Genomic DNA, 27,183 nt, shown 5'->3' on the forward strand with positions numbered 1-27,183 from the left:
TAAAATGCTCTTTAATACCTTTCATTTGATACCCATGTCATACAAACACATTCCAGGGTTACCCTAGGTTCATTTTCCTAAATGGTGCTTTACTTATTTTGTCTCCAAAACTCTCAGCTGAGTATGTAATGTTCGGTTACACCCGAACTTGGCCTTCCTTACTTGTTTTATTTATTATTATAAACTAAGAAACTCGTATTACTTGATGCCAAAAGTAGTTGCACGAGCTTTTACTTCATGCCTTCAGGGATCCCAGGTCGCGGTTTATACCTCTTAGATAATGGGATATAGTATATGTCTGTATATTTTTTACTCAAACAAAAAGGCATTGTAATCGAAGTGCGCCAATTTGGATGATCGCAAACAAACCAAAAATGCTCAAGAACCATATAAGACATTTCATACCCGCATCACGTAATTTCTATAACGCTTACTATTTCTATGCAAACATTTTGATTTTCATTCGATTTCCAACGTTATTGTGTCTTGATTGCCTGCTATGGCGTTGTTGTTATTACCATTTACAAAAACGTTTAATTATTTATAATTTGCAAATTATGATCACTTATTTTGATTAGGAGGGCAACAGCTGTCAAAGTGTTTGAGTAATCAAATCGTAGTCTATATTGTTCGATCAACATTTGAAAGCTCGTTACTATATTTTTTGTTGTTTTTGGTTTTTTTTTTTTTTACTGTCAGCAACAGATCTGAACAACATTCGTACGCCTGTACACACCCAAATACGCCCAACTGTATGATCGTTGCAGCAGTGCGCATGTCTCGACTTTTTAAATAAAAATTAGTTGATGGCGACGACGTGCGCTGCCCGCCTACGATTTTCAAGTGGATGAAAACCTGGTACAATGTGATGAAAAAGATAGAGGTGGTGGCGAAACAGTGAAGTGGGTTTTAATGTATGAGTAGAGGAACAAAATCAAAGAGATGTAATATTAATTTTTTCAGTAATTGACTCATTAATTATGTAATCAGATTAATAAGTAATTATGAAGTAAGAAATCAAAAAACAGACAAGTGATGTGATTTAATTAGTACTAGTATCGCCTGTGGTCGAAATTCGACCAATTTGTATTTTTTTCAATTTTCGATTCAGTCAAGTTGCATTTAAATAATAATAAATAAAAGAATATATAATAAAAAAAAAAAAAGAAATAAAATAAATTCGCATAAAGGACAATATAAAAAATTTAATGTTATATTTTTGTAGCAAATTTATTATTTTTTGTTCAGTATAAAACGTACTTTATCTAAAATCAGGATTAAATCTGCAAATGCAAAACCATTTTCGGGCAAATTTGCCATTAATTGTTATAAATAAATTTAGTCAGTTTCAATAAAAGTTAACTCAATATTTGTGATTTCATGTTTTTTTGAAAGCCACCGTGGTGTAATGATAGCGCGCTCCGCCTGCCACACCGTATGCCCTGGGTTCGCACCCCGGGCAAAGCAACATGAAAATTTTAGAAACAAGTTTTTTAATTAGAAGACAATTTTTGTAAGCGGAGTCGCCCCTCGGCAGTGTTTGGCAAGCACTCCGAGTGTATTTCTGCCATAAAAAGCTCTCAGTGAAAACGCATATGCCTTGCAGATGCCGTTCGGAGTCGGCATAAAACATGTAGGTCCCGTCCGGCCAATTTGTAGGGAAAATCAAGAGGAGCACGACGCAAATTGGAAGAAAAGCTCGGCCTTAGATCTCTTCTGAGGTTATCGCGCCTTACATTTATTTTATTTTTTTTTTTTTAAATAAAAAACAAAGAATCTGTTAAATAAAGTCCTATGTATTTACGTGTAAGCAAAATTTGTCCAAAAAATGGGCCGGTTAATCATTACTTCTCTGTAAAGTGTTTTTGTGCGCTAACAATTATTTTGGAACAATTTTTTTAGGATTTTGGTACAGACCAATATAGGTAAGTGGCAACAATGGGAAACAATATTTTACTTGAACTGAAAAAAAGTGAAGCAGTAGTTCTGTTACCGTTTGGCGCGTACGAATATATACATATGTAGAGATGAAACATTTGAGCAACGCGACAATTGAGCTATGTACTCAGGGGGTTTGTGAACATTATGGGTATTACAGATGGCAATTTCGATATTTGCACAGATTTTCGAATTTACAAAAAACTTTTTCTATAATTTAAAAACAAATAGAGTAATATTTGTTAACAAAAATATGCCTATGCATTGTGGCTGATCCATACGAATCGATTCATATAACTTTTATATGATTTTACGTACGCTAACTATGCGAAACAGCCTGTCAATTGATTGTATGGAAATTTTGATAGCGTATTAATATATAGATTAGTTTAGAATATTATTGAGGTTAACATAAAGATACTCATTCTGTGTTGTGTTTTATTTGCTAACCAGCCGTAAAAGCCAGCGAGACCGCAATGAAAACATTAGGAACCATTGGACTACAATATATATAACCACTAGGGTTTAGTTGAGACCACGTTGACTATTGCCAACACCACAAAGAGACTATAGATCTATCCCTGGTGGTCAAGAAAAAATTTCTTCCAGCAAAGGCAGGTCAGGTTTTCATTCTTACCCATTCTCCGGTTAGATATTGAGTCAGGTTGACCTACCGTGAAGATTCAACCATGAGTTTAGCTCTGGAACTAGTTTCCGAGAGATATTGGCTTCTTACGAGTTTATCGAATCTGTACATACCCATAATGCACGATAACTGAACGATAACTGCAGTAGGGAAATGGCACGATCTCTCAAAAAGAAAATACACCATAAACGTGAGTAGACGGGCGCAACGCGTGCGGTGCTGAAAAGTTATCGGGAAAAAAGAGAAAAAAAAATAAAAACGATGTACAAGTATTTAGTTTCAGAATTTAAAGAACAAACAGCTTGACTTAATGGAATCCCAACTAAGCTTAACAAGGCGGAGATAAGCACGTGCATCAATAGCTTAACTTAATATATGGTCTGATAATTTCACCTTATTGGAATTTAAGTGCAAATTCCTCTAACGCTCAAATTAAAAACAGAAAATAGTTCAGATTCTCATTATTTTAGTTTGCTCAACTATTTTAGTAGCTCATAACTTTATTTAGACAATCTTAAGTAGTCACTTAATTTAAACATACATCCATCATATATTACGCGTTCCTTTTGTCATCGAGATACAATTTCTATATTTAAAACTGATAATTGTTTAATATCTCTCTTTTACTCATTTTATACGAATGATCGCAGACCGCGACCATTAAGTCATTACATTCATCACAAATGCAACAATATAAATCTCTTGTTAATTGTTGTCGATAGTCAATAATAGTCATTTTATTGTAAATTTACATGAATGTGTGCGTGTATGTGTGTGGAAAGTATGCAGCTCGCAGTAGTATGCACACATGATCAATTCACGATCGCTAAGATCACCTTCTTTGGTTGTGCTACCAGAACTGAGTTTGCTTTATAGTTGATCTAAAATAAAAACAACCGTCGTTATATACCCAGCTGTGGGTGTTAAAGAATTATCAACGTTTGGAAGATGTTGTTGAGCTCCGCACATTGGATTTGGATGCACAAATGTATTGCTCATCGTATGGGTGTAATTCAGATTGTAATCGTAAGTGTAGTTATAGTACACTGAAGCGTAATAAGGGAACAATGCCTATGATAGAATTTATAATGGGGAAATCAGGCAACAAATCAGTTAATAGAAATTAGCAAAAAAAAAAAAAACAAATCGTTGATATATAAAGGAGAGAGTGAAAGGGTAAAGGAAAATTGTTAAATGTATAGGAGATGTAACAAAACATGAAGAGGAAGAAAAAGGGTAGTATAATAGCAATTTTCATAATGATGTGGAGTATAATAACGATTCAAGGATAAGGCAAGACGGTTAAAGAAAAGCACAGAAGCGAAATGTAAGGAAACAGAAAAGGAGGTGAGAAGAAAGGAAAAGAGGTGAGAAGAAAGGAAATCAGATGTTGTTGTTGTTGTTGTAGCAGTGCTCCGCCCCAATCCAATACATGCAATCACTCACTAATTGTCATCAATATCCTCTAATGGCAGTTTGAGGAAACTTGCAGTTTCAACATGGTTGGCCCACAGAGATAAGGGTGTAAGAGGCGTTAATTCACATTACAATTGAAAAAATTGTCGATGTCATCTTAGGACACATTACAGGCGGGATATACATTGAGTATGATGGGATAGATTCTGGATAAGTAAGAGTTTAAGATATTACAGTATCCAGATCTAAGTAAAGCTAGAGTGACGCGCGTCTCCCTGGGGAGGTTGCTTTCCTCAAATGGCATTTTAGGCTATTTGCTACTAAGAACGGGGTTTACTGGGCAATCCCTGTCATTGTACTCCGAAGTCTTTTTATGGATGTCTCTGAGGGCCGTTTCAAGCTCCTTTTCTTCAAACCACTGAATTCTTCAGTGCCGGATTTCATCATAATGTTTACGGAGATGACTTTTTAAGTTAAGTTCCTGGAAAGAGGGGCATCTTCAGTAAGATATCTACATAGCATAAACTGTTTATTCGGCATTTTAAATCTCTCCATTATGGGGAGAGTCCTTGACAACTCGGCAGCCCGTCGATAAGAATTCAATAAGAGCCGTTAACTCCACGATTAAGATCCGATAACTCTACGATAATTACGCGTTTGATAATAAGCGGATGATCAAATCACAGCCTGTTGGCATCAATTTTTACCAATAAGAAGCTGGCGAAGCACGCCTTACGGTACTCACGCCATTTGTTTCCTGGGAAGAATTAGTTTTGAATTATTTTTCAATCGTTATATGTCTAATGATCGGTTTTCATTTGGTCGAAAGGAAATCATAATATCCAAATTGCCATGACGTTGGGAAATTGTCGTTTTCTTTCATTGGTCAATTTAACTGTCGTTTGTTGTCTAAACGGACGGCAAATGCATTCTCATGATATGGCCAAATCTGTTGGAACATTTTAACAAGACATATATTTCGAGGTCCAAAGAATGTTGTAAAGGTCAATAGTGCCACTGGGTTTCTTTCAGTACTGCCAATGATCCTTTCAGACCCCTCTCGTTTTTATATCGGGTTAAAATCGTGGTGCGGAAATATTTAAGCGACACTTTCGGCACCAAATTTTTTGGGCACTTTATGGAGTTTTTTAGATTACTTTAAAACTTTTTTGGAACAATTTCGGAAATGGTTTTTGAGGCTACTATAATGATGGTTTAGGTATATCACGAATATGTCGGGATTATTTTGGGACTATTCCGAAATACTTTGCAGACAACTCCTCGCGCGTTTCGGGACAATAAAGTGATTATTTTGGGTATTTTTCCGCGTAATCTCCGGCTTTTTCGAAATAATTTTATAACTATCCCCCAATATTTGGGGAATTCCTTTTGGACCATTTTCCGGACTTCTAACTGCTGCAATGATGTCTTACGAACTTGCAAGAGGGGGCACATATGTTCCGCTTTCGTCGTCCTGGAAGTGATTGAGCATGCCGCTAGCTACCTGTAAGCTCACTTTGAAAGGGATTTTTCGTAGGGAAGCGCGTGTGAGATTGAGCAAGGAGGAGGTAGAAACGAGGAGATAGAAACAGTCAAATAGTGCGATTGTCTTGCACTTTGGCACAATAGGAATAAATCTCTGGGATCTCCCTTCTTTGATGATCTTTGTGATCTGGCTAAGTTAGAACCTAAGAAATTCCTGACGTTTGCTAAATCGACCTGTTGGTTTGACTAGGCGAGAACTCCATGTCGTATCAGAACGATATCGCACCGGTAGCCACTCTAACCTAACCTAACCTACTGCTGCAATTTCTGCGCTGCTTCAGTATCATTTTATGAGTTTTTTCGAATATATCCGGAAAATCTCTTAATAATTAAATGGTATTCTTAAAAATAAATTCAGAGCTATTTTAGATCGTTTTGAAACCATTTCGTGGCAATTTCAAGACTCTCTCTGGATCATTTCGAATAATTCGGGGCTTTTTGTTTCGTCATCATAACTTGATTGTCTCAGGGATCAGATGAAACTATCTTCAGAACATTTCGTGACTGCCATCGCTCACATTTCGCGTTTGTTTCGATATCACTTCAGACTTTTTTTTCTGTCCCAAATTGTTTTCGGAGACTGTTAAAGATCATAACGATATTATTTTGCTTATTTTTTTAAATTATTATTTTTAATTGACTTAGTTATAAAGATTATTCTATGATTTCTCAGCGAATCGCTGCGCGCATAGCTTAGTTACGTATAAGGCGAACATTGATCTTGGATATTTCCTTCGGAGTGTCGTCCTCGCAAAGGCGGGATGGCTGAGCATAAAGCGGGTGGCGGATGCCGCCTCGTCGTCCATCATACAACGAACAGAGCTGAGGTAGTCTAGTAAAAAAGGGGCCGTGCAGAACCTTTCGTTCAAATTATTGGCTTTAATTCGACGAAATTTGATGTTTTTTTTTACTTGCGAGGACGGAGCAGCGCATAATGCTAATACAAATGTCTTAATGTAATTATTAAAGAAAGAAAAGGCTACCTTACGAATCGAATCGTTGAAATATCATCCATGAGCTGGTATTACATATGTTATAATCCCGTATTACCACAATTGGGTATACAAATTCACAAAAAACTCTTTTAAATGCGTAATTACCAACGTTCAGTTACTCTTTTAGTTAAGCAGTACACCAAATTTGTTAAAGCCGCTTAAAAATATGCTTAATTAATTGGAGTGTAGAGCGCATTACCACTACCCTATCAGGCTGGGCTGCCTCGGGCTTAAAGCTCAGTACCATGAATAGTTTCCTCTTTGATCACTCTCTCTCTCTCTCTCCTTTGTATGCCTGCTGTAGTTCAAGTTGTACTCCCAAGTGGCCCCCAAGGCAATCACATGTGCACATATGGTCATCACTTTGACTTAACTGAGTCTGTCGGTTAACTCTTGATCTGAACGAGTTAGTTGGCAGCAAAAAAAACCAGAAGATATGCCGTTTTGTGTGATATGGCTACAAACATACATCTATGTATGTTACGGCAAGCCAGTAGTGGCGACAGAAAACTGTGTCGTCTGTGTGGTCTGGCATGTTGAGATCTTTATGAGTGCGATCGCGTCGTAGTTGTCGATCGGTCGACTTAAAGTGGCATATTCAGTTGTGCAACAAATGCTACTGCACGCTTTTTGGGATGAATTGCGTTCGGCAGCAAACGTGAATTGACTATAGAAAATAACTACGATTGGAACAAATAGTGTACGATATGTAGAAATGTACTTACGTACGTACAAATAAAAAGCCGCCTGTTAATCTGTCTGTTTGCTTGTCTGTAGACTGTCACTAATTGTTGCCTATACGCGAGCGTTGTCGAAATGAAATTGTCTTATTGTGAGCACAGCTGTGTGGCAGCATCAGCTCCACGGTCGTTTTTAGCTAATATATGCTTTTTATAGAAATAATATAAAAAGCAATTTGGTTCAGTAGCCAAAGTGCCGGTAAACATGCGAACTTAAGTTGCGTTTATGTAAATGATGATATAAACTTAATTTGAGGAGGAGTGAGGCAAGTTGAGTTGGATCTCGAGTGAATGTTGGGCCGATGAATAAGCGGCCAACATTGCTATGCTAGCTGATTAACAGCATATTTTAAACTGATTTAGATTGGCCGACATGGAGCAGTCACGATTCGCTAACGGCTTAAAGAATGAAACTTCCAACAATCAATGAGCTCCTGGAACGCCTGACTTATCTTTACATAAGGAACCCGATACCTCCAGAGCAATTTTCGTCATTTCAACACGCTTATTTTAAGGATAGGTCTACGGAAACAGCTCTTAATTCGGACGTCCAAGTGATAGAGGAATTCTCCGAGGACAAAGAATTTGTGATGGGGCCTTTCTTACCAGCGTCAATTGAAAAGGCCCTCTCAACAGCTCAGAGAAAGATGAGAAGATGTACGCTACAGGGGGTGTTCTTTCTCCCCTGCCCTGGGTAGCCGTAATGAACGACCTGCTTCAGGACCTTGAAGGCAGGGGCTGCTAAGTACTGATGTATGACCTGGAAATTCTTGTTGGAGGCAAATTTCTGAATATACGGAGTGAAGTTTAACAAGATTACCTGGGTGTCGTAACCAGATGGTGAATCATGCTGAATAACTGCTAACCCTAGCAAAATGAGCTCGTTTTGTTCACGCGGCGCTTGAACGCGATAGAGATAGGAGATTATTTACATAGTCAGGCAGCTATCAAAGCGTTATGCTCTGCCACGGTAGAGTTGAAAGCTGTGAGAAACTGCTTGACCTCGCTTGAGTTGACATCTCACTACTTTTTCGTTAATACTATCTGGGTGCCAGGGCATAAGAATATCCATGGCAACTGTCAGGCATGTGCGGCACAAATGTGTCTTTCAGTGGAGATTTCGATACTCTACTGGCCACTTGCTCACTGCTCCCGTACAGGTAGATCTCGAGTCAGCGAAGCAAACGCTGGATTGACACCAACTTCCCGTGTGCTGATGTCTCCCTGCCCCGGGTTTACAAGAGCTCATCTATCCATGGCTATTGGAGTGTTAAAAGGGCACTGCCTCAGTCTCTGTATGCTCAGCTGTACAGTCTTGGCGAGAACGAGGCATAAATATCTCGTGCGGGACGTATTCGACTCCCCATTACCAGACAGCGTTTACCGTTAGAGAATGTGGTAACACAATGGAACAGCATAAAAGTGTCCAAGTCGAGCTACACCTTAACTGGTCAGCTGCCACTCCCCTGCTAAAAGGCATCTCGTCAAAGCTACTACAGAAACTCTAACATGACTAAAAAACTATTTAAAGGGGTCATTTATTGTTCGTTTTACTCCTTCTGATACAACTTATTAAAGTTCAGCCATCATTTCGAACACATAGCTAGTTAGGTAATAAATTGGATGACGAGTTCGAAGTTCTGAGTCCATTTTCATTCATTCACTTCAACATCGATACTGAGATGCCCAGTGAAGCTCGATACCCCCGCATGATTTACGATTTTATCAAGTTTGATTTTAAAGCTTTGGAGGCGGCCTGGCTGTCGACAGAGATCCTCATCTTGTTCACTGAGGCCGTGCTGTCCTGAACAGTCTGGTTCTTTTTCTCTGTAGCATAGACCTCTTCCTAGAAGCCTATTGAGCCTATTAGTGACAAACCTTAATTTTGTGCACTGGAAACCCTTAACACTTCTGCTCTTCGAATGTTTCCACCAAAAGTTTTGTAGTGGTGTCGGCGTCATAATATTGTATCATTCCTGCAGTAGTTGGTCTGTTAACTTAAGGTGCCAGGCGAGTACGTACTGCCTATACTTGGATCATGCTGCTGGAGCCAGTGTAACAACATACCTAAGAAGAGTATTTAAGAACCACTGCTACTTACTTTTACTTCAGCGTTCCCTAGGGGCGCAGATGTTCCTAAAATTTAGTCAACTAAAGGGTTTAATGTGGCCGTATTAAATCGTTCCCGAGATAGTCGGGCTGGTACTTTGGTGGAACAAACCATATCTATATCCGAAAATCCGATCAGCCCCTTACATACATCGATAACATTCCCCAAAACCTTCGGGTAGTGTCTTTTTCGCTACAAGAATAAAAGTCTTCCTCCTAGAGTCAAGTCACAATCAGGCTAACAGCAAAATGTACCCGATTCATATCCATCTGTGGACTGTAATTCAGCAACATTTTTCCAAGACAACAACAACTAAGAGAATTAGATTCAGTTGCAAAACTGCTCTAGAATAAAATACGGGGGAACTTATATTACAGGACTTCCGGTCCTAATACTTTCACCTGAACTGATAAGGGGGGAAAATCTAGCTGGCTGATAGGTGGACAAGCATGAAAGTTTAGAAGTACAAGAAGACAATTGTTTTATTTTAAAACTTTTAACTTCCGAATATTTTCTTATTTCTTTCTTTCTAATACGGCATGAAGCTCAAAGTTCATACTACAATGTTTGAACCAAACTTCACACCTGCCACTGGTTTGGTAAAGAAACGCTTTAAATCTTTTAGCTGTCAACACTACGAAGCGAGTGTGAAATTTAAAACGTGATAACACTGTTAGTTTCTAGAGAGGGTGGGCGCCGATAACAACAAAAACAGAAAAGAAAAATTACATGCTTTAGCTGGTGTTTGTGGCACGTTCTCAGGGGGTGTGATGAGGGCAAGTCAGTTTGTGTGTGTGTGGTCGCTTAGTAAACACGTGTTCTTTTCATTTTTTTTTTTTTTTACGAAAAGCTTGCACATTTATTTATTTGATTTTATTTTTCTTCATTCTTAAAAACCAGTGGTGCCCAGCAAAATTTAGCAAACAGAGCCAATAGTTCTAAACTTGAATAAAAGTTCCCTGTAGCGAATCGAACTAGTTCCAAACTACATAGCTCAGAACTATAGCACTGAGAGACGGAATTAGTTCAAGTTCTGGCCCCTCACTTTGCTTTCCATATGCACTTAACATTGCCACGAAATGGCAGCCCCTTTTTATCGTACTACTTTTACGTGATTCTTTTTTCGTGCTACTTTTTTGTGCCACATTTTCGAATTTCGCCTCCCTTTCTGGATGATGTTCTGGCGAAATAGGAGGATTCCCGTTGCAGTTCTGAGCGTAGTATTCAAACAGGTCGGGGGCTTGTTCTAGTATGTTGGCTTAAACTCAGCGACCACACCGAAGACCCTTAGCATACAGGCGGCTAACCAATTGCTTTAGGGGTGAGCGTTTCTTTGTCTTTGGCGCAAGTGCTGGCAGCGAGAAATTTAAAAATTTTGTTACGGTGCAATACTGGCTGCAAGGTGCCCAAAATGTAAGACATTTTCGAACCTATACTCTGTAAATTTGGGTTTTGGACAGTCGGTAATGATTTACGTTATATGTAAGGTTGCAGGGGAGTTGATCGGGGGTTCTTGCTGTTGTTGTTGTTGTTGTTGTTGTTATAGCGATAAGGACCACTCCCCGAAGGCCTTGAAGAGTTTTATCGATGTGGCTGGTCCTTTGCCGGATACATATCCGCTACGTTCCGGTAACAAGCACCATTAAAGGACTAGCCCGACCATCTCGGGAACGATTTGGTATGACCACATGAATCCTTCTAGGTTATCCGCACTCCCATCCCTTAAGAACTTTAGGTCACCAGAGCCTCGGCTGTTAAAGAAACAGGATTCGCCATGGGTAGGTGAGGTTGACAATAGGGTTGGAGGAACTATATATTGCGCTGGCAATGACAGGCATACCTAATTTAGAATTGGGATTCAAGGGGTTGTGTAGCGCAATATATAGCTTCTCCAACCCAATTGTCAACCTCACCTTCGAGCGGCGAATCCCGTTTCACTAACAGACGAGGCTCTGGCGACCCCAAGCTCCTCATGAGACTTGGGGGTGGGGAGGGAGGGATCGCCTCAAAGTTTAATGTGGCCATATAAATCGTTCCCGAGATGGTCGGGCCAGCACCTTAATGGTGCTGTGTTACCGGAGCGTATCGGATCTGTATCCGACAAAGGACCATCACATCGATAACACTCACCAAAGCCTTCGGGGAGTAACCTAATCGCTACAACCACAACAACAACAACAACAACAGGCATACCTGCCACGGGCAAATTCTAAGCCCCCTTACCTTCTGGGGTGGTGGTGTTAAGTTACACGACTCGATAAACTAGAAATACAAGGAAGATAATTGTTTATTTTACAGCATATCGTATCAATAGAAGGAGCAGGACCAGTTACCCTTTCCGTGCAGTCATTGTCATAGGCAACAATGGTAGCACCTTCGGGTAGGGAAGAGAGCTCTGATATGTGCGATAAAATTACCATGTTGGGGATAGGACACCACCTTGCGGACCGCCTTGCTTAGTTATTCTTGCTTTTGACTTTTGCTTTTGTTAGCCTAGGTGGAAGGGTAGGCCCTTCGAAGTCTTGCAGTAATGTGATTGACTTTGTTAAAGGCTTTTGATAAGTCTAGTGCTATGAGTACTGTTCTCTGGGTAGATTCTTGGTTAAACTCGCAGTTTATTTATGCTTTGATGACGTAAAGCGCGATGTTGTTTTTGAAAGCCATGGCAGTGGGAGCGCGACAACACCAAGTGGCTTGATTTCTGGTGACTATCGGTATTAGCATCTACCACCTTTGTCATTTTTCAGTGATCAAAAGTGTACAGATACAGATTGAAGACAAGCGCCATGTAGCTAAATCCCTAATTGACAAGGTTTTTAAGCATCGGTACTGCAATCCCGTTCGGTTTCATTGCTTTTGAGGGTTTAACGAGTTTTATGGCTTCTTCAACCCCTTTGGCGGTGATGGTAATGAGACGAAAAAATACATAATCAGGTTTAGTAAGGCCTGGCGCCCGATAGGTTGTAACTATAGGCCTATTTGAGGTCTTATCTTTGGGTTGAAACAAACATCAAAATAGTCTTCTGAGAATAACAGAAAATCTTTATTTTTGCAAAAGACGGATCCAGTCATACGATATTCTTACTCGTCCCTATCTACCAATATATAACCTGAAAGCATTTTACCAGAATAAATCACAAGTTATAATGTTCAATCTTCACATTGGCGTAGTGCAGACCAATTGTCAGGCGTTAAAGTTTGCTAAGTGACTTTTCGCTCTAAGCCCCAACCCTAGAGGTGGCAGTCTTATTTTAATGAGCAGATCCATCTCATTAACTTTGGTCTGTATATCCGGATTTTAGCTCTTCGTCATTTATTATATTACTCTAGTATTTGGATTTCAATCTTGAGTTATCTTCCAAATAAATTTAGAATCAACCTAGGCGTTAATTTCGCTCATATTCTCCAAATGTACCAAGTCCAACGGTTTTTGTTCGCTCAAGGCCCCTATCAATGGTGGAAGCAATCATATTAGCTTAATTTGGATTATAATCCTATAATTATAGTTAAGTACTACCGCAGGACACTGTTCATATATCAAACATGTACTGCAGCGCCATTTGTTTACGTAGTGCTCCATAGTACCTACGATATTAAACTCACAAATTGGCTCATATCTCTGAAGAGAGAAGAAGACTTAAAGCTCAAGATGGGCATACTAACTGGACACTGCCTTCTGGCGTCACATCCTTATAAGTTAGGTCTCGTCAGTAACAGCAAGTGTAGGAAGTGTGAGCTGCAGAAAGAAACGGTTGAGCACGTTCTGTGTTCATGCCATGCGCTCGCCAGGTCAAGGCTCCAGCTATTAGGGGCATCAAAGCTGCTCGATCTTCAGGCAGCAATTAAGCTGGGTCTTAGAAAACTGCTATTATTTGCCAAGAGAACGGGATTATTCTATAACATATGTCCTGGCACCTGATTGGGGTTCTTCCGTTTGGTCGTCAAACAAATTCTGGTAATACTATGTCTATGTGAGGTCTTGATTGACCGGCCAATTCAACCTAATCTAACCTCCATAGTTGCGTTGCGCCGTGGGGCTGCTACCGTTGGCCGGTCCAGTACGCATGCTGAATGGAGTTCGGGATGTTCGTTCACTAAGTGCTATTCGCATAATATTTTTGTGATTACTTTTGTAACGATACCCTGCAAAAAATGCGATTAGTGTAGGATGAATCCGGGATGAGTCGCAAAGGAGTATACAACCAATGCCAGTTTTGATCTTTTTGTATGAGTTGAACTATTCCATTTTGTTTGAGCATGTCCAATGAAGAGACTAATTGTACCCATTTATACCCGAAAGGGCTCGTTAGGACCAATCCCCTTTGTACCCATATGGGAAACACATGAAGACTAGTCCCATTCGGTTCAATAAGGACTCAAATAGGGATCAGTCGCATTTATCATATCAGAAACACAATCGAAGGATTTGTCAAACTACCAAATCTATTTGGAGTAACGTTGCTCCGCGGAAGATTCGTAAGGTATATGTATGAGGTAGATGTATTATCAATGTTAACAGTTCCTTGTCGGATATAGATCGGGGCGTTTCCGGAACTAACACCTTAATTTATCTCGCCATTGAAAACATCCACGTCCAATCTTCTAACTAATACAACTAAACTGCAAGATGAAAGTAGTGTGGGGTTGTGCGAGTATCACTAACACACAACTAAAATAATGTTTGTTTTTGTATTTACGGCTGCTGGTTTGGTGACAAAATTGATTTGTTCAATTTTTTCAACGATTAAACTCGCACTGAAATTGACATTAGTTACGGTACATTTACTTTGAAGGTTGCAGAGCAATTTGATGTTTCGCCACACCAGCCAATATCATGAATTTGGTGTTTGGATGTCAGTCAAATTGTTGAACTTTTCATCTATACTACACTATATTATACCTTATGTTCCAATAACATGTAGTTATTGTTGTTGCTGTACAAGTATTCTATATTTTCAACATTTTTGCACGTCTACTCACTGTCTTCCTGATTTTAGAGTTATGCGGCAGCTTGTTTGGGGTGGTGAGTGGCTTTCAATGAAGTTAGTGTTAAGTTCTTATTGTTTTCTCTACGTTTTTCATTTTCTCGCAAAAGTTTTTATTTCTCATTTTATTGTTGCCACTGTTGAGCTGTGGAATTTAATCAATTTTCGTCTTTTATTGATTGGCACTCTGCCTTTCGTGTTTTTTTTATTCTCTGCTTTAACTTGAATGGTTTTAATCGATATTTAAACTTATCTTTAATTTTTGAATTGTTCTCTTTTCTTTGCAGGACGAAGTAAGTAAATATTGTGAGGACTTAAAAACAAATTTTCTGCTAATCATTTCAAGATGTTTAAGAGGTAAGTTTTTCGAAATGTATGTATGTAATCAGCAAACATTTGTGAGATCGGTTAAGGCTGGCGCACAAGTGTGTGAAGATTAAAAGGGCCGTTCTATGACATTACTACCACTGGAGGGTTCTAAAATTGTGTTCAGGTTAATATAATGTTTCCAAATTATTAGGATTACTGAAATGTAACTTTATATACCGTGAACATATATGTACATATTCAGGTGTTGCTGTCAGTCCATGTACGCAATTGCTAGTACCTTCTGAGCAAAAGTTCTGGGTATAGAGAGGGCGTGTATACTGTATTTGCTTAGATTACCAAGCAGCGTTATTGGCGCTCAACTCCCCCATAACTTCGTCTAATGCCGTCAGCAGCTGCATTAGGTCGATTCAAGCTAGCTGTGCAAACATAACTGTTTTATAGGTACATGATCCCAAGAACATCCAGGGCAACGAGAAGGCAGGCGAGCTTTCAAGGGCAAGGCATTGCTGGAGGCAGCGGAAGTGGTTGAGATGCATCTTCACACTCACAAAAATCGAATCTAAAACCCTAATATAGACGAGTAATGTTCTCAAAAAGGAGGTTTAGTTTTCTTGATTATAGGAATAACTTTTTAAAAAAATGAGAAAATTTTATAAAAACAATTAAAAAATTTTATTTTGTAACTGCCACGATCTTGAGTCTGTAGTCGAGGTCCGCAAATTTACAGTTGTTGTGTTGTTGTAGCGATAAGGACACTCCCCGAAGGCCTTGGGGAGTGTTATCGAGTTGATGGTCCTGAAAGATTGGCCTTTTATCGCCAACCATTTTGGTGTGATTTATATACTCACGTTTGTGGGTATGTAGCCCAATGCGCACACCCGCACCCACATGCAACAATAAGTCTCCTTTTTATGTCTGCTTAGATTTAGTTGGTTTTTATTTTTAAATTTAAGTCTAGTTGTCTTTTTTGTTTATTTCACTTTAACAAACATTCTCTTACTTTATTTCTTAGTTACACTTTTGGTTTATCGTTCTAGTTTAACTAATTTAGTTTCGGTCTTTCCATTTTTTTAATCTTCACTTTTAATTTTCTTATAACTCATATTTTACGACCGGTTACCTCAATTGTTGAAATGAAACTCGCTCGGGTTCGTTTTTCCCCACGCTCAGCGGCCATCATTTTTCACTGCTGAATGCAATTGGCCATGCTGAGTGCAATTGGCACTGCTGTTCAGCAACAGCTGACAGCGATGCCACTTGCACTCAGGGGTGTGTTTAGTGCGTAAAGGCTGGGTAACGCAGTGCGGTTATAGTCCTTTGCTGGATGCAGATCCGGTACGTTCCGGTACCAAGCCCGACCATCTCGGGAACCATTTTTTATGACCATATGCGACCTTCTAGGCCAGCCCACCCTCCCACCCCCTAGATCCATGAGGAGTTTGCGTCGCTAGAGCATCGGCTGTTAATGAAACAGGATTCACCACGGATAGGTGAGATTGGCAATTGGGTTTGAAGAAGCTATGCATTGCGCTGGCAAACTGAAAGGGCTGCGCTACTCAAATCACTTGAATCCGGTATTTAATCGCCTCTTACGACAGGCATAACTACCGCGGGTATATTCTAACCCCCTATCCCGCTGGGGGATAGTCGAATACCCTTATTCAACCCCCAGCGCGTTCGGGTGCTTAGAATATACCGGCGGCAGGTATGCCTAACTCGTACTGCAAATACTGTGCGAAATATTCAACCAAGTATTCTTGATTGAAAAAAGAAAAGAAAAGTTTCATACAAAATCTGGAAATTCTGCCGTATAACACTAAAATTTTCCTCAACTTAAAGATTTTTTTTTTAGGAAATATTTTTCATCATATTAGTTAAGTATTTTTTCTGAGTACAACTGGTACTCCACAAACACCTGCAAGATAACCAGGCAAACCTCGCCGAATTACTATATTAGGAGAACAGAGGACCTTCTAAATAGGAAAAAGCAAGAAATTTTTAGGACCACTGTCATAATCACGGGACAATGGTCGCTTTTCCTGCATGCCGGAAAAAGAGGGAGGAGGGCAGCAAAGAAACAGTTATGCACTTCCTTTGTAAATGCTCAGCTCTAGCACGCACCAGGTTTCTTACTATGGGCAGATATATACTCCCGGAACTTAATCAAGTAGCTTAATGCTCTATAAAAGATATCAGGTCGCTGTGACTGATAACTATAATTATTGTAGTAAAACTACAAACTTTTCTATGAACTTTGATGTTTTACTGAAAACTGGGCTTTGACACCTGACACTTGCCACCAGCCGGAATTAATCAGTACATGTCACTTTATGAAACAATAACTAGGATAGAAGTAGTCGACACTATGACTTTTTCCTTGTTTCAAAGTAAGGCCCTTCACATGCAGGATATACATTGGGTATGTCAGTGTTCCCTCCTATGATATACCAATTTGAATGAAGGTATACAAAGCGGAGTCGTAGTAGATTAACGGATTGCATTCGGCGTCCGTAAAAGATGGTAAATCGTGATTCGAGTTATTAAAATCGACTGACTTTTGTTGTTGTTGTTGTTGTTGTTGTTGTAGCGATAAAGATACTCCCCGGAGGTTTTGGGAAGTGTTATCGATGCTGATGGTCCTTCGCCTGATATAGATCCGGTACGTTGCGATAACAAGCACGTTTAAGGTGCATACAAGTACGATGGTGGTGTCCTAAAAACTGACTTACAGTATTTGTTTAAGTTGTGGAGCTTTTCTCCTAATTTCTAGCTAACGAAGGAGGAGACGCACCCCAATGGGGCGAAGTGAGAATGGAAGAATCCCTGCTTAAAAATAACAAGCTGGCGGGTAGTAGCGGACTTACCGCAGAGCTGCTCAAACATGGAGGCGAAGAATTGATAAAGATTATGCATGAACTCCTATGCAAAATATAATCGGGTGATTGCAAGCCTCGCTTGTGAGGTCTAGCTACTAGCGGCGGCAAAGTTTTCAGATCAACAATCAAGCGAGGTCCCAGAAAATGTCTTGTATTTGCCACGAAGATGGAGTTATTTTATAACATAAGTCCTGATACCTAATTGGGGTTTCTCCGCTTAGTCGTCAAGCAAATTCGGGAAACACTATGGACACACTCAGTGCAACCTAACCTAAACTAAGTATTTCTTCGAATCTGAAACTCAAACTGAATGACATCCAAACCAGTTTACGTAATACAAATTACTACATTCTTCTTCGCCCTCGGGCTAACTTCCTAAATACTTACCAAGAAATTTCATAAAAATATTAAGTAACAAGAAATATTTTAGGTCATTCAACATAATTTGAGGTGTTAAGAAAAGTGACAAAGATTTATTGAGTAGTTTTGTGGTCGGCCGAAATATTTCTTAATTTCACTTAAATATTTTCCTTAACAAGGCAACACTAATAACAATCTAGCACGACAGGAATTTGTAGACGCGGTTTTGTGAACGGGCAAATGGGTGGGATGAGTGAGTGAGCATAAGAAAAACTATTAAGAAAAGGGCGTGGAAGTGGTAGTTTCTTGAATAATATTGCATTGCATAGAGCAAATTACAGTGCAACCTCGCTTGGGCGGACGCTCACCGTCAGCTAACGTCTGTCCGAGCAAGGTAGATGTGCGTTCAACGGAGTGGGTATCTATTTTATACTTTTTTAAACCAGTAAATAGATTTATGTTTTTATTAAAGCCCATGCTTCGGTTGGGATCTTAAAACCTTAACAGCGTTGGAAATTTGGGGCAAGGACAGTGAAATGTCGAATGATACGATGCATGATAAGAAAATGGAGCCAAATCAATGGAACCGGGATGGTCTATGTACAAACGTGCTGTGATATTGCGAAAAACTTCGCAAACTGCATATGCGTAAACTTTATCATTGACAACCAGGCGGTCATTGGAGCGTAGCACAACTTGCAGTGTAGTAGAGTGCAAGTAAGCGTTTGGAAGAATTGCAGCAGGAAGGAGCTGACAATCATTATAGTACCCCGGTCATATAGGCAAACATGATCAATCAAGTAGGAAAGTTGTGAAACGAAGCGTAGGGCTGCATGGTAACAAAAACCAAGTCTACTTAAATTTTTTAGATCTAGAAGTCACGGGTTGAGTCCTAGATAACTTGTAATATTTTTCTAGAGGACGTAGTTATTTCTTGACCTAGTTCACGGCACTTGAGGCAGTTTTTCAGTTTGGCCGTCGGCTAACTCGACGAACACATTAAATTTTTGTGTGAAGTCCTTACCGGACCGACCAGTTCAACCTATCCTAGCTATATAACGGAAGCCAATTTGTTTTATAAATTGAGCCTTAAACTTGGTGCATAAAAAAACTATCCGGCCAAGGGAGGTTATTATTATTATTACTAGGTCTGGAAGAACTGCGATCTTTGTGCATGGCCTTTCAGCCTAATTTTGTATGTGGAGGCATCTAAGTACCTCTTCAGGCTTTTTACTCCATATCAAATAGGGATTAAGAGGCACACCACCTAGTTGGGAGAGTCTCTGCCTAGCCCGAGCGACGCAATCGCAGAGAATGTGAACCGGCGTTTTATCCTCCAGCTCTCAGAAATGACAAATTTGAGTGTAGGATTGATTTAACTTACTTAGGTGATATCATAGACCACAATGTCCCGTATGGTACCCAGTGAGAGTTCTTAGGACCTCCCGGCTTAGAATAATGAGTTTGGTTTATACTTTCATTGACGGAAGTATAAACAGTTTGGCCTGTCTTTGCCCTGGGCATCCAATCCAGTGACGTCTGAATTGTTTAGTTTTTCAGTTACTTATAGGTGCCCTTGTGTGTGCTTTTGTAAGTCCACAAAAGGGCTCGGGACCATAGAATGCTGATATATCACCCTGCTTTGCTAGGTAATCTGCATGTTCATTACCTTCATGTCCCTGATGTCCGGATTGCAAGACACGCATGGCCGCCTGGCTTGTCCGACATAATGTAGATGCTCTTCGATGTTGAGCCTCTCTACCACATCCCCTACCACTTCTATTGCATGGATTTCTGCCTGAAATATAAGGGAGGTTATTGAGGTGTCCGCTCGGAAGTGTTTCTCTGTACTTACATACATATGTGTAAATATAAGTCACTCCTTCCACATTAAAACAATCTTTCATGTTACATTTACATTTGTTAAGTCGCCAGTTGAAAAGTTTTAAACCAAAAATGCCCATTAGTAGCTGTCGAAATTGCTTCATTTTAGCAAAACTATTTAAATAAAAAAACAAGTTTTACTTCATAATGCGACTCCACCACCCCTTAACATTAAGAAATTATACATAAAATTGGACATTTTCTATGAAAAGCAATTAGAAGTTGTTAGCGTCATGAACTTTATAGAAATGAAGTGTAACAAGTAAGGAAAACTTAGTTCGAGCGATGCCGAACATTCTATACCCAGCTTTGTGCTCTCCTATATATATTAGGGATCCATTTTAGGAGAAATATCATGTACATTAAATGCAACGAAAGTTGAAGTATACTTCTTATGGACATGCAAATTTAATTCAAATGTAGGTAGACAGTGCCACGCTCCTTTTCCAAAATTTTACAAAATATCTATTTTGATTCATGAGGTCAACCACGTATCAAGTTTTTTTACTTATCGGTACTTGGCATTATATTGACGCATTTTTTCCATTTATCGCGATTTTCGATATCGAAAAAGTGAGCGTGGTTATAGTTCGATTTCGGCCATTTCAATACCGATCTATTCTTGTAGGTTAGGTTGAACTGGCCGGTCCATAAAGACCTCACATAGACTGAATGAGTCCGTAGTATTACCAGAAGTTTATTTTAACGACCAAACTGAAAAACTCTATCAAAAATCACAGGGACAGAAAATAATAATTATTTTTTTTTCGGAGTCGAAAAGCCCTGGTCAAAAAATTGTCCTAGGTGAAAAAGTTTGAGTTCCCAGGTATCCCTATAGCAATATCATGTCGAATCATGCATCCTTTTTATTTTTCGAACTTTTTCCATAAAAGTCCACATATAAAAGTAAAATCTGTATTTTTATTTTTTGAGTCCGGTAGAACTAGTTAAACTCGGACTTCAAATTTCGGAAATAATTTTTTTATTTCGGATAAGCCGTTTCTTTGTTATCAAGCGGGACTTTTATTTTGGCCTTAAAAAATAAAAGTCCGGATTTAACTTTTATTTCCAGACTTTTATTTTAAAAAGTCCGAGTTTAACTAGTTCTATCGGACTAAAAAAATAAAAATCCGAAATAATGTTTATCTTGATCCAAATATATTTAAAGCCCAAAATTAATAGTTTTGCAAGGAATTATATTATAAAAGGAATAACAGTTTCAGCCCCGGAAAAATCAGGACCTATGTTAAAAAATAACTCCGTCCTCTTGGCAAATACTAGAAGCTTTCTAGGACTTAGGCCACTTGCTGTTTCTAGATCTGACAGCCGCATCACTCCCAATAGCTGGAGTCTTAGCCTGGCGTGATCGATCGTTTCCTGCTCCAACCCGCACTTCCTTCATCTGCTATCACTAACTAAGCCTAATTTAAAGGCATGTGACGCCAGAAGGCAGTGTCCAGCCAGAATACCTGTCATGAGTTTACAGTGCTCTCTTTTTAATGATATTCAACATTATCCAGTATACAAAATTTTGTAAAGATTTTTCAATTTCTAATCAAGTTATCGTATGAAACGACGGACGGACATGGCTTTATCAAAATCTTTTTATTAACACGCTTTTATTAGCTTGGCCTGTATCTATCTATGTATCCATGTATGTATGTAACGGAATCTTTGAACTTAATTTTCACCGGTTTCTAGAAGTCTGATTAATTTGAAACTTTGCATACGTATCAAGGACCGATGACAATGCGATTATTTGGGAACAGATTCCCTTTATCTTTATTAACACGCTTATATTAGCTTCGCTTGTATGGCGCTTGTTTGTAACTCTCTTGCCTAGGCGCGCAAAGGAGAGTTAGACCCATCTAGCGGCAATTAGCGGCAAAACGAGTTGTGCTTAATAGCGGAGACACGAACCTCTGTGCTACGATGCTACAAACAGCAAATATCTAAGTGGATTGTAGATACTAAAACAGCGTATATTTGCGTTTTTTTAAACTACATTTATTATACTCAGCTGAGCAGAGCTCACAGAGTAGATATATTAATTTTGTTCACATAATGGTACCCCGTAAAGGCATAAACTAATCGAGATAGATATACATTTCTATATATCGATATGATCTGGACGAAAAAAGAAATTCATTTAGCCATGTCCGTCCATCCGTCCGTCTGTCCGTGATAACTTGGGCACTCATCTCAGATCGCCATTTAAAATGAACGAAATCGGACTATAAACACGCCCACTTTTTTGATATCGAAAATTTCGAAAACCCGAAAAAGTGCGATAATTTATTACAAAAGACGAATAAAGCGATGACCTTATGAAGCAGAATAGAAAATTAGTAAAATTTTGCACAAATTTTGGGCGTGGCACCGCCAACTTTTAAAAGAAGGTAATTTAAAAGTTTTGCAAGCTGTAATTTGGCTGCTGAGTATATAATGTTCAGTCACACCCGAACTTAGCCTTCCTTACTTGTTTTGTCTTCACATGTACACAGTGCGTATAAAAATTATACTACGAATACAAAATATAGTTAAGAATATTGAAAGCAAGCGTATATGCAACATTCTTTTCATACCAAATCGAGCTTAAAGCTTAAGCTTTTAATTTCAAATATTTTGGCAATTTAAGCGATAATCCTTTTTTGTTTGTGAACGAATTTAAATTTTTGTGGCTCAATTATTTCTATATTTCCGCATGCGAATGCCCTTTTATAGTAATTTTGTGGCTGCCTATCAAGATTGTCATTCCTTATCCACCCGGAAAGTGGCAATCCATTGTGGTGCAATAAAATTTTATTACTTTTGTGAAATCAGAAATTACATAGAAGAGACACATGTGTTTGTTGGTGTATCTATTTTTAGTATAGTAAAAAATGCCTTTTCTAATATTCTTTGATGGGGTGTTTATCACACCACTTTTCATCGTCGGTACAAATGTACTTTGTCAACTATTTCGCGCTTATTTGATATGCCTGTCAGCATTTAACTGTTAATTAAAGAAACGACGTCTTCCTTTGAATACTCATGGAAAGGGATTTCGAAATATTTTCCGCCCTTCTCAAGGGCAGTTTTAAGTTGTAGCATATTTATTTGTTATTTGTAAATTTGGCGGCGACAGCGATACTCTACAACTGTGGCCTACTTAACCGAATATCCCCGACTCAAGGGGAAAAATAAGAAAGCGGGACACCACCAACTGAAAGAAAAGGTCGGCCGTTATTACCAAAATATCATTGTAATGTAAATACCAAGAGGATCTCAAGCGAGACATGTCCTGTTCGATGTGCAAGTCAAGGGTATTTGCAAGTACAGCATCACCTGAGATTGTTTAACTGTGACGAAGCATCGGTACAATTCAGAGACGAATCAACAAAACCAAGAAGACCTTAACAAGGGGTGCCGCAGGTCTGTGTACTCACGCAGAAAGCTTCCATTCCCACCCAAATGATTAACCAATGTTTCCTACGCCGACGACTGCACGATAATTCCAACAGGTACTTTACCTCACATTAATCAGCTATGCTGTAAAATAAATACCTATACCCCTAGCATTTCTAGTTTTTTCGCCTCGCGTAACTTGGTAATATCACCGACCAAACTCTCGTCGACCTTATTTACAACACGGACTGGAAAAATATTGGCATTACGCTATCGACTGTCCAGCACCCAAGAATAGTAGATAAGAAGTGATGTCCTGGACCTAGGCGAGCATACAGGCGCAAATGTATTTAAAGTTCAGAGCCGTAACACAATCTTCAAGTTCCTCGCTGCCAGTTCTTGGGACAAAGTCAAAAAAACGGTCATAGCTACCTATAAAGCAATTGACCATCCGCTTGTGTGCTATGTGTCTCCGATATGGTCGCCAAGGTTGGAAAACCAACAGAATAAGCTGCAGGCCTGTCAAATTACCACGCTCAGAACTGCCACGGGATGTCTTCTTATGTCACCCATTAAAAGAGAAAAGAAATGCTGAATAAACACTTTCTGTTAAATACTCAGAAACCCGCCCATCCTAACATACATCTAAATGCAGAGGCCCCGTCTCCAAGGGACGTAAGAAGTCATCTCCGCAAGCGCTATAAAAAATCCACACACACGAACTCAGCCATTTGAAGTAGCATAGTCTTACGGCGATTAATGTTCAGCAAACCCTGTTGTCAAAGTCAAATATACGAAACACATTTCACATAGTTTTTTCCGCAAGTTCTAGCCCCCTCCAATATGATTATCGTTCTACTGTTATCGACTATGTGGTTTTTGTTTCCAGCGTTATATTGGTAGAAAATCATAAGGCTATGCACTTGACAATATGCTTCCTACTCGGTTTTCCTATAATCCGCCAGCAGATCGAGCTGATCCCTAATGGTTAACTTTGCGAAATGATTGTTCTTCTTGTCGGACATCAGTCAAAACAAGGTGGGGGTGGTTCCTCCTTTGTAGGTCAACTCGAATTTTTTATAATAATGAAAGTATGCCGTCAAGAACTAATGAAATCGCCTTCAATTTTTCTTTTTTCGCTCTGATATCGGGGCGATATCCTCTCTTGCAACAGGTGACAGGAGGGATGCAGATGTCTATGATTTCAAGGTTGGTGCTGCCGTACCGAACAGTAATAATTATATCTTTACATAATAAGGACTTATTCCTGAGGTCATTGTCGGGGTTAAATAAGTTATAAAGCGAGGTCATTATCATTTCCCCTCTCTCGATATTTCTTGTATACGTTAATCCATCCCAGTTAAGTTGCAAGATTTTGAATTGCATCAGGGAAAAGGCGATCCTCAGTGGGTCAAGGGTGACAGTGACTTAATGATACTTGGCTAAATCGTGTGGGACCTGGGTATGGAAGCTCCAATTCTGTGTCTCTGGAACATTTTGTAGTCTGGTGCGTAGCTTGAAATGGAAATTGAATACGTGAGAGACGGTCGTGTGATTCTGATGTGTTTTGCTGAGCAACTTGAAGGTGACAAGAACGTGACCCTTTCTTGGAGCAAGTTAAGGCTGGATACCTTTCTGAAGCAAGATAGTGTGGAACAGTACAGATAAAATGTGATTGATGCGCAACAATTAAAATGGATTTACACTCATACGACAGCCCTTGAACGGCAACAAGGAACAGAGGAAATCTGGTAAAAAGCTTAGCTTTTGGAAAGGGTTAGTCCCAGAAGCGGCCTTCATAACTTCATATCTTCGAATAGCCGCATCTCTCATCATGGTTGGAGTAACCGCAAAACTAAACAAGTAAGGAAGGCTAAGTTCGGGTGCAACCCAACATTACATACTCAGCTGAGAGCTTTGGAGACAAAATAAGGGAAAATCACCATATGGGAAAATGAACGTAGGGTAACCCTGGAATGTTTTTGTATGACATGTGTATCAAATGGAAGGTATTAAAGAGTATTTTAAAAGGAAGTGATCCTTATTTACATAGGTGGACGCCTTTTCCAAGTATCGCCATAAAGGTGGACCAGGGATAACTCTAAAATGCGTTTGTACGACATGGGTACCAAATGAAAGGTGTGATTATTTAAAAAGGAGTGGGCCTTAGTTACATAGGTGGGCGCCTTTTCGAGATATCGCCATAAAGGTGGACCAGGGGTGACTTTAGAATGTGTTTGTACGATATGGGAATCAAATGAAAGGTTTTAATGAGTATTTTAAAAGGAATGGGCCTTAGTTCCATAGGTGGACGCCCTTTCGAGATATCGCCATAAAGGTGGACCAGGGGTGACTCTACAATATATTTGTACGATATGGGAATCAAATGAAAGGTTTTAATGAGTTTTTAAAAGGAAGTGGGCCTTAGTTCTATAGGTGGACGCCTTTTCGAGATATCGCCATAAAGGTGGACCAGGGGTGACTTTAGAATGTGTTTGTACGATATGGGAATCAAATGAAAGGTTTTAATGAGTTTTTAAAAGGAAGTGGGCCTTAGTTCCATAGGTGGACGCCGTTTCGAGATATCGCCACAAAGGTGGACCAGGGGTGACTCTAGAATGTGTTTGTACGATATGGGAATCAAATGAAAGGATTTAATGAGTATTTAAAAGGAAGTGGGCCTTAGTTCTATAGGTGGACGCCTTTTCGAGATATCGCCATAAAGGTGGACCAGGGGTTACTCTAGAATGTGTTTGTACGATATGGGAATCAAATGAAAGGTTTTAATGAGTATTTTAAAAGAAATGGGCCTTAGTTCCATAGGTGGACGCCGTTTCGAGATATCGCCACAAAGGTGGACCAGGGGTGACTCTAGAATGTGTTTGTACGATATGGGAATCAAATGAAAGGATTTAATGAGTATTTTAAAAGGAAGTGGGCCTTAGTTCTATAGGTGGACGCCTTTTCGAGATATCGCCATAAAGGTGGACCAGGGGTGACTCTACAATATATTTGTACGATATGGGAATCAAATGAAAGGTTTTAATGAGTTTTTAAAAGGAAGTGGGCCTTAGTTCTATAGGTGGACGCCTTTTCGAGATATCGCCATAAAGGTGGACCAGGGGTGACTTTAGAATGTGTTTGTACGATATGGGAATCAAATGAAAGGTTTTAATGAGTATTTTAAAAGGAATGGGCCTTAGTTCCATAGGTGGACGCCCTTTCGAGATATCGCCATAAAGGTGGACCAGGGGTGACTCTAGAATATATTTGTACGATATGGGAATCAAATGAAAGGTTTTAATGAGTTTTTAAAAGGAAGTGGGCCTTAGTTCTATAGGTGGACGCCTTTTCGAGATATCGCCATAAAGGTGGACCAGGGGTTACTCTAGAATGTGTTTGTACGATATGGGAATCAAATGAAAGGTTTTAATGAGTATTTTAAAAGAAATGGGCCTTAGTTCCATAGGTGGACGCCGTTTCGAGATATCGCCACAAAGGTGGACCAGGGGTGACTCTAGAATGTGTTTGTACGATATGGGAATCAAATGAAAGGATTTAATGAGTATTTTAAAAGGAAGTGGGCCTTAGTTCTATAGGTGGACGCCTTTTCGAGATATCGCCATAAAGGTGGACCAGGGGTGACTCTACAATATATTTGTACGATATGGGAATCAAATGAAAGGTTTTAATGAGTATTTTAAAAGGAATGGGCCTTAGTTCCATAGGTGGACGCCCTTTCGAGATATCGCCATAAAGGTGGACCAGGGGTGACTCTAGAATATATTTGTACGATATGGGAATCAAATGAAAGGTTTTAATGAGTTTTTAAAAGGAAGTGGGCCTTAGTTCTATAGGTGGACGCCTTTTCGAGATATCGCCATAAAGGTGGACCAGGCGTGACTCTAGAATATATTTGTACGATATGGGAATCAAATGAAAGGTTTTAATGAGTTTTTAAACGGAAGTGG

The 27,183-nt window shown here is 39.4% G+C and overlaps 1 protein-coding gene across 1 annotated transcript in view; it reads left to right on the forward strand.

The window, feature by feature from the left end:
- inv (invected) overlaps positions 1–27,183 on the forward strand; it is a 71,700-nt gene that overhangs the window by 34,972 nt on the left and 9,545 nt on the right. The window contains exon 2 of the mRNA XM_067777219.1: positions 14,663–14,732. Within this exon, the coding sequence (XP_067633320.1) occupies positions 14,663–14,732 (70 nt within the window). The remainder of the gene's footprint in view (positions 1–14,662; positions 14,733–27,183) is intronic.

Source organism: Eurosta solidaginis, chromosome 3, assembly GCF_040869045.1.
Source record: "Eurosta solidaginis isolate ZX-2024a chromosome 3, ASM4086904v1, whole genome shotgun sequence".
Classification (NCBI taxonomy): Eukaryota; Metazoa; Arthropoda; class Insecta; order Diptera; family Tephritidae; genus Eurosta; species Eurosta solidaginis.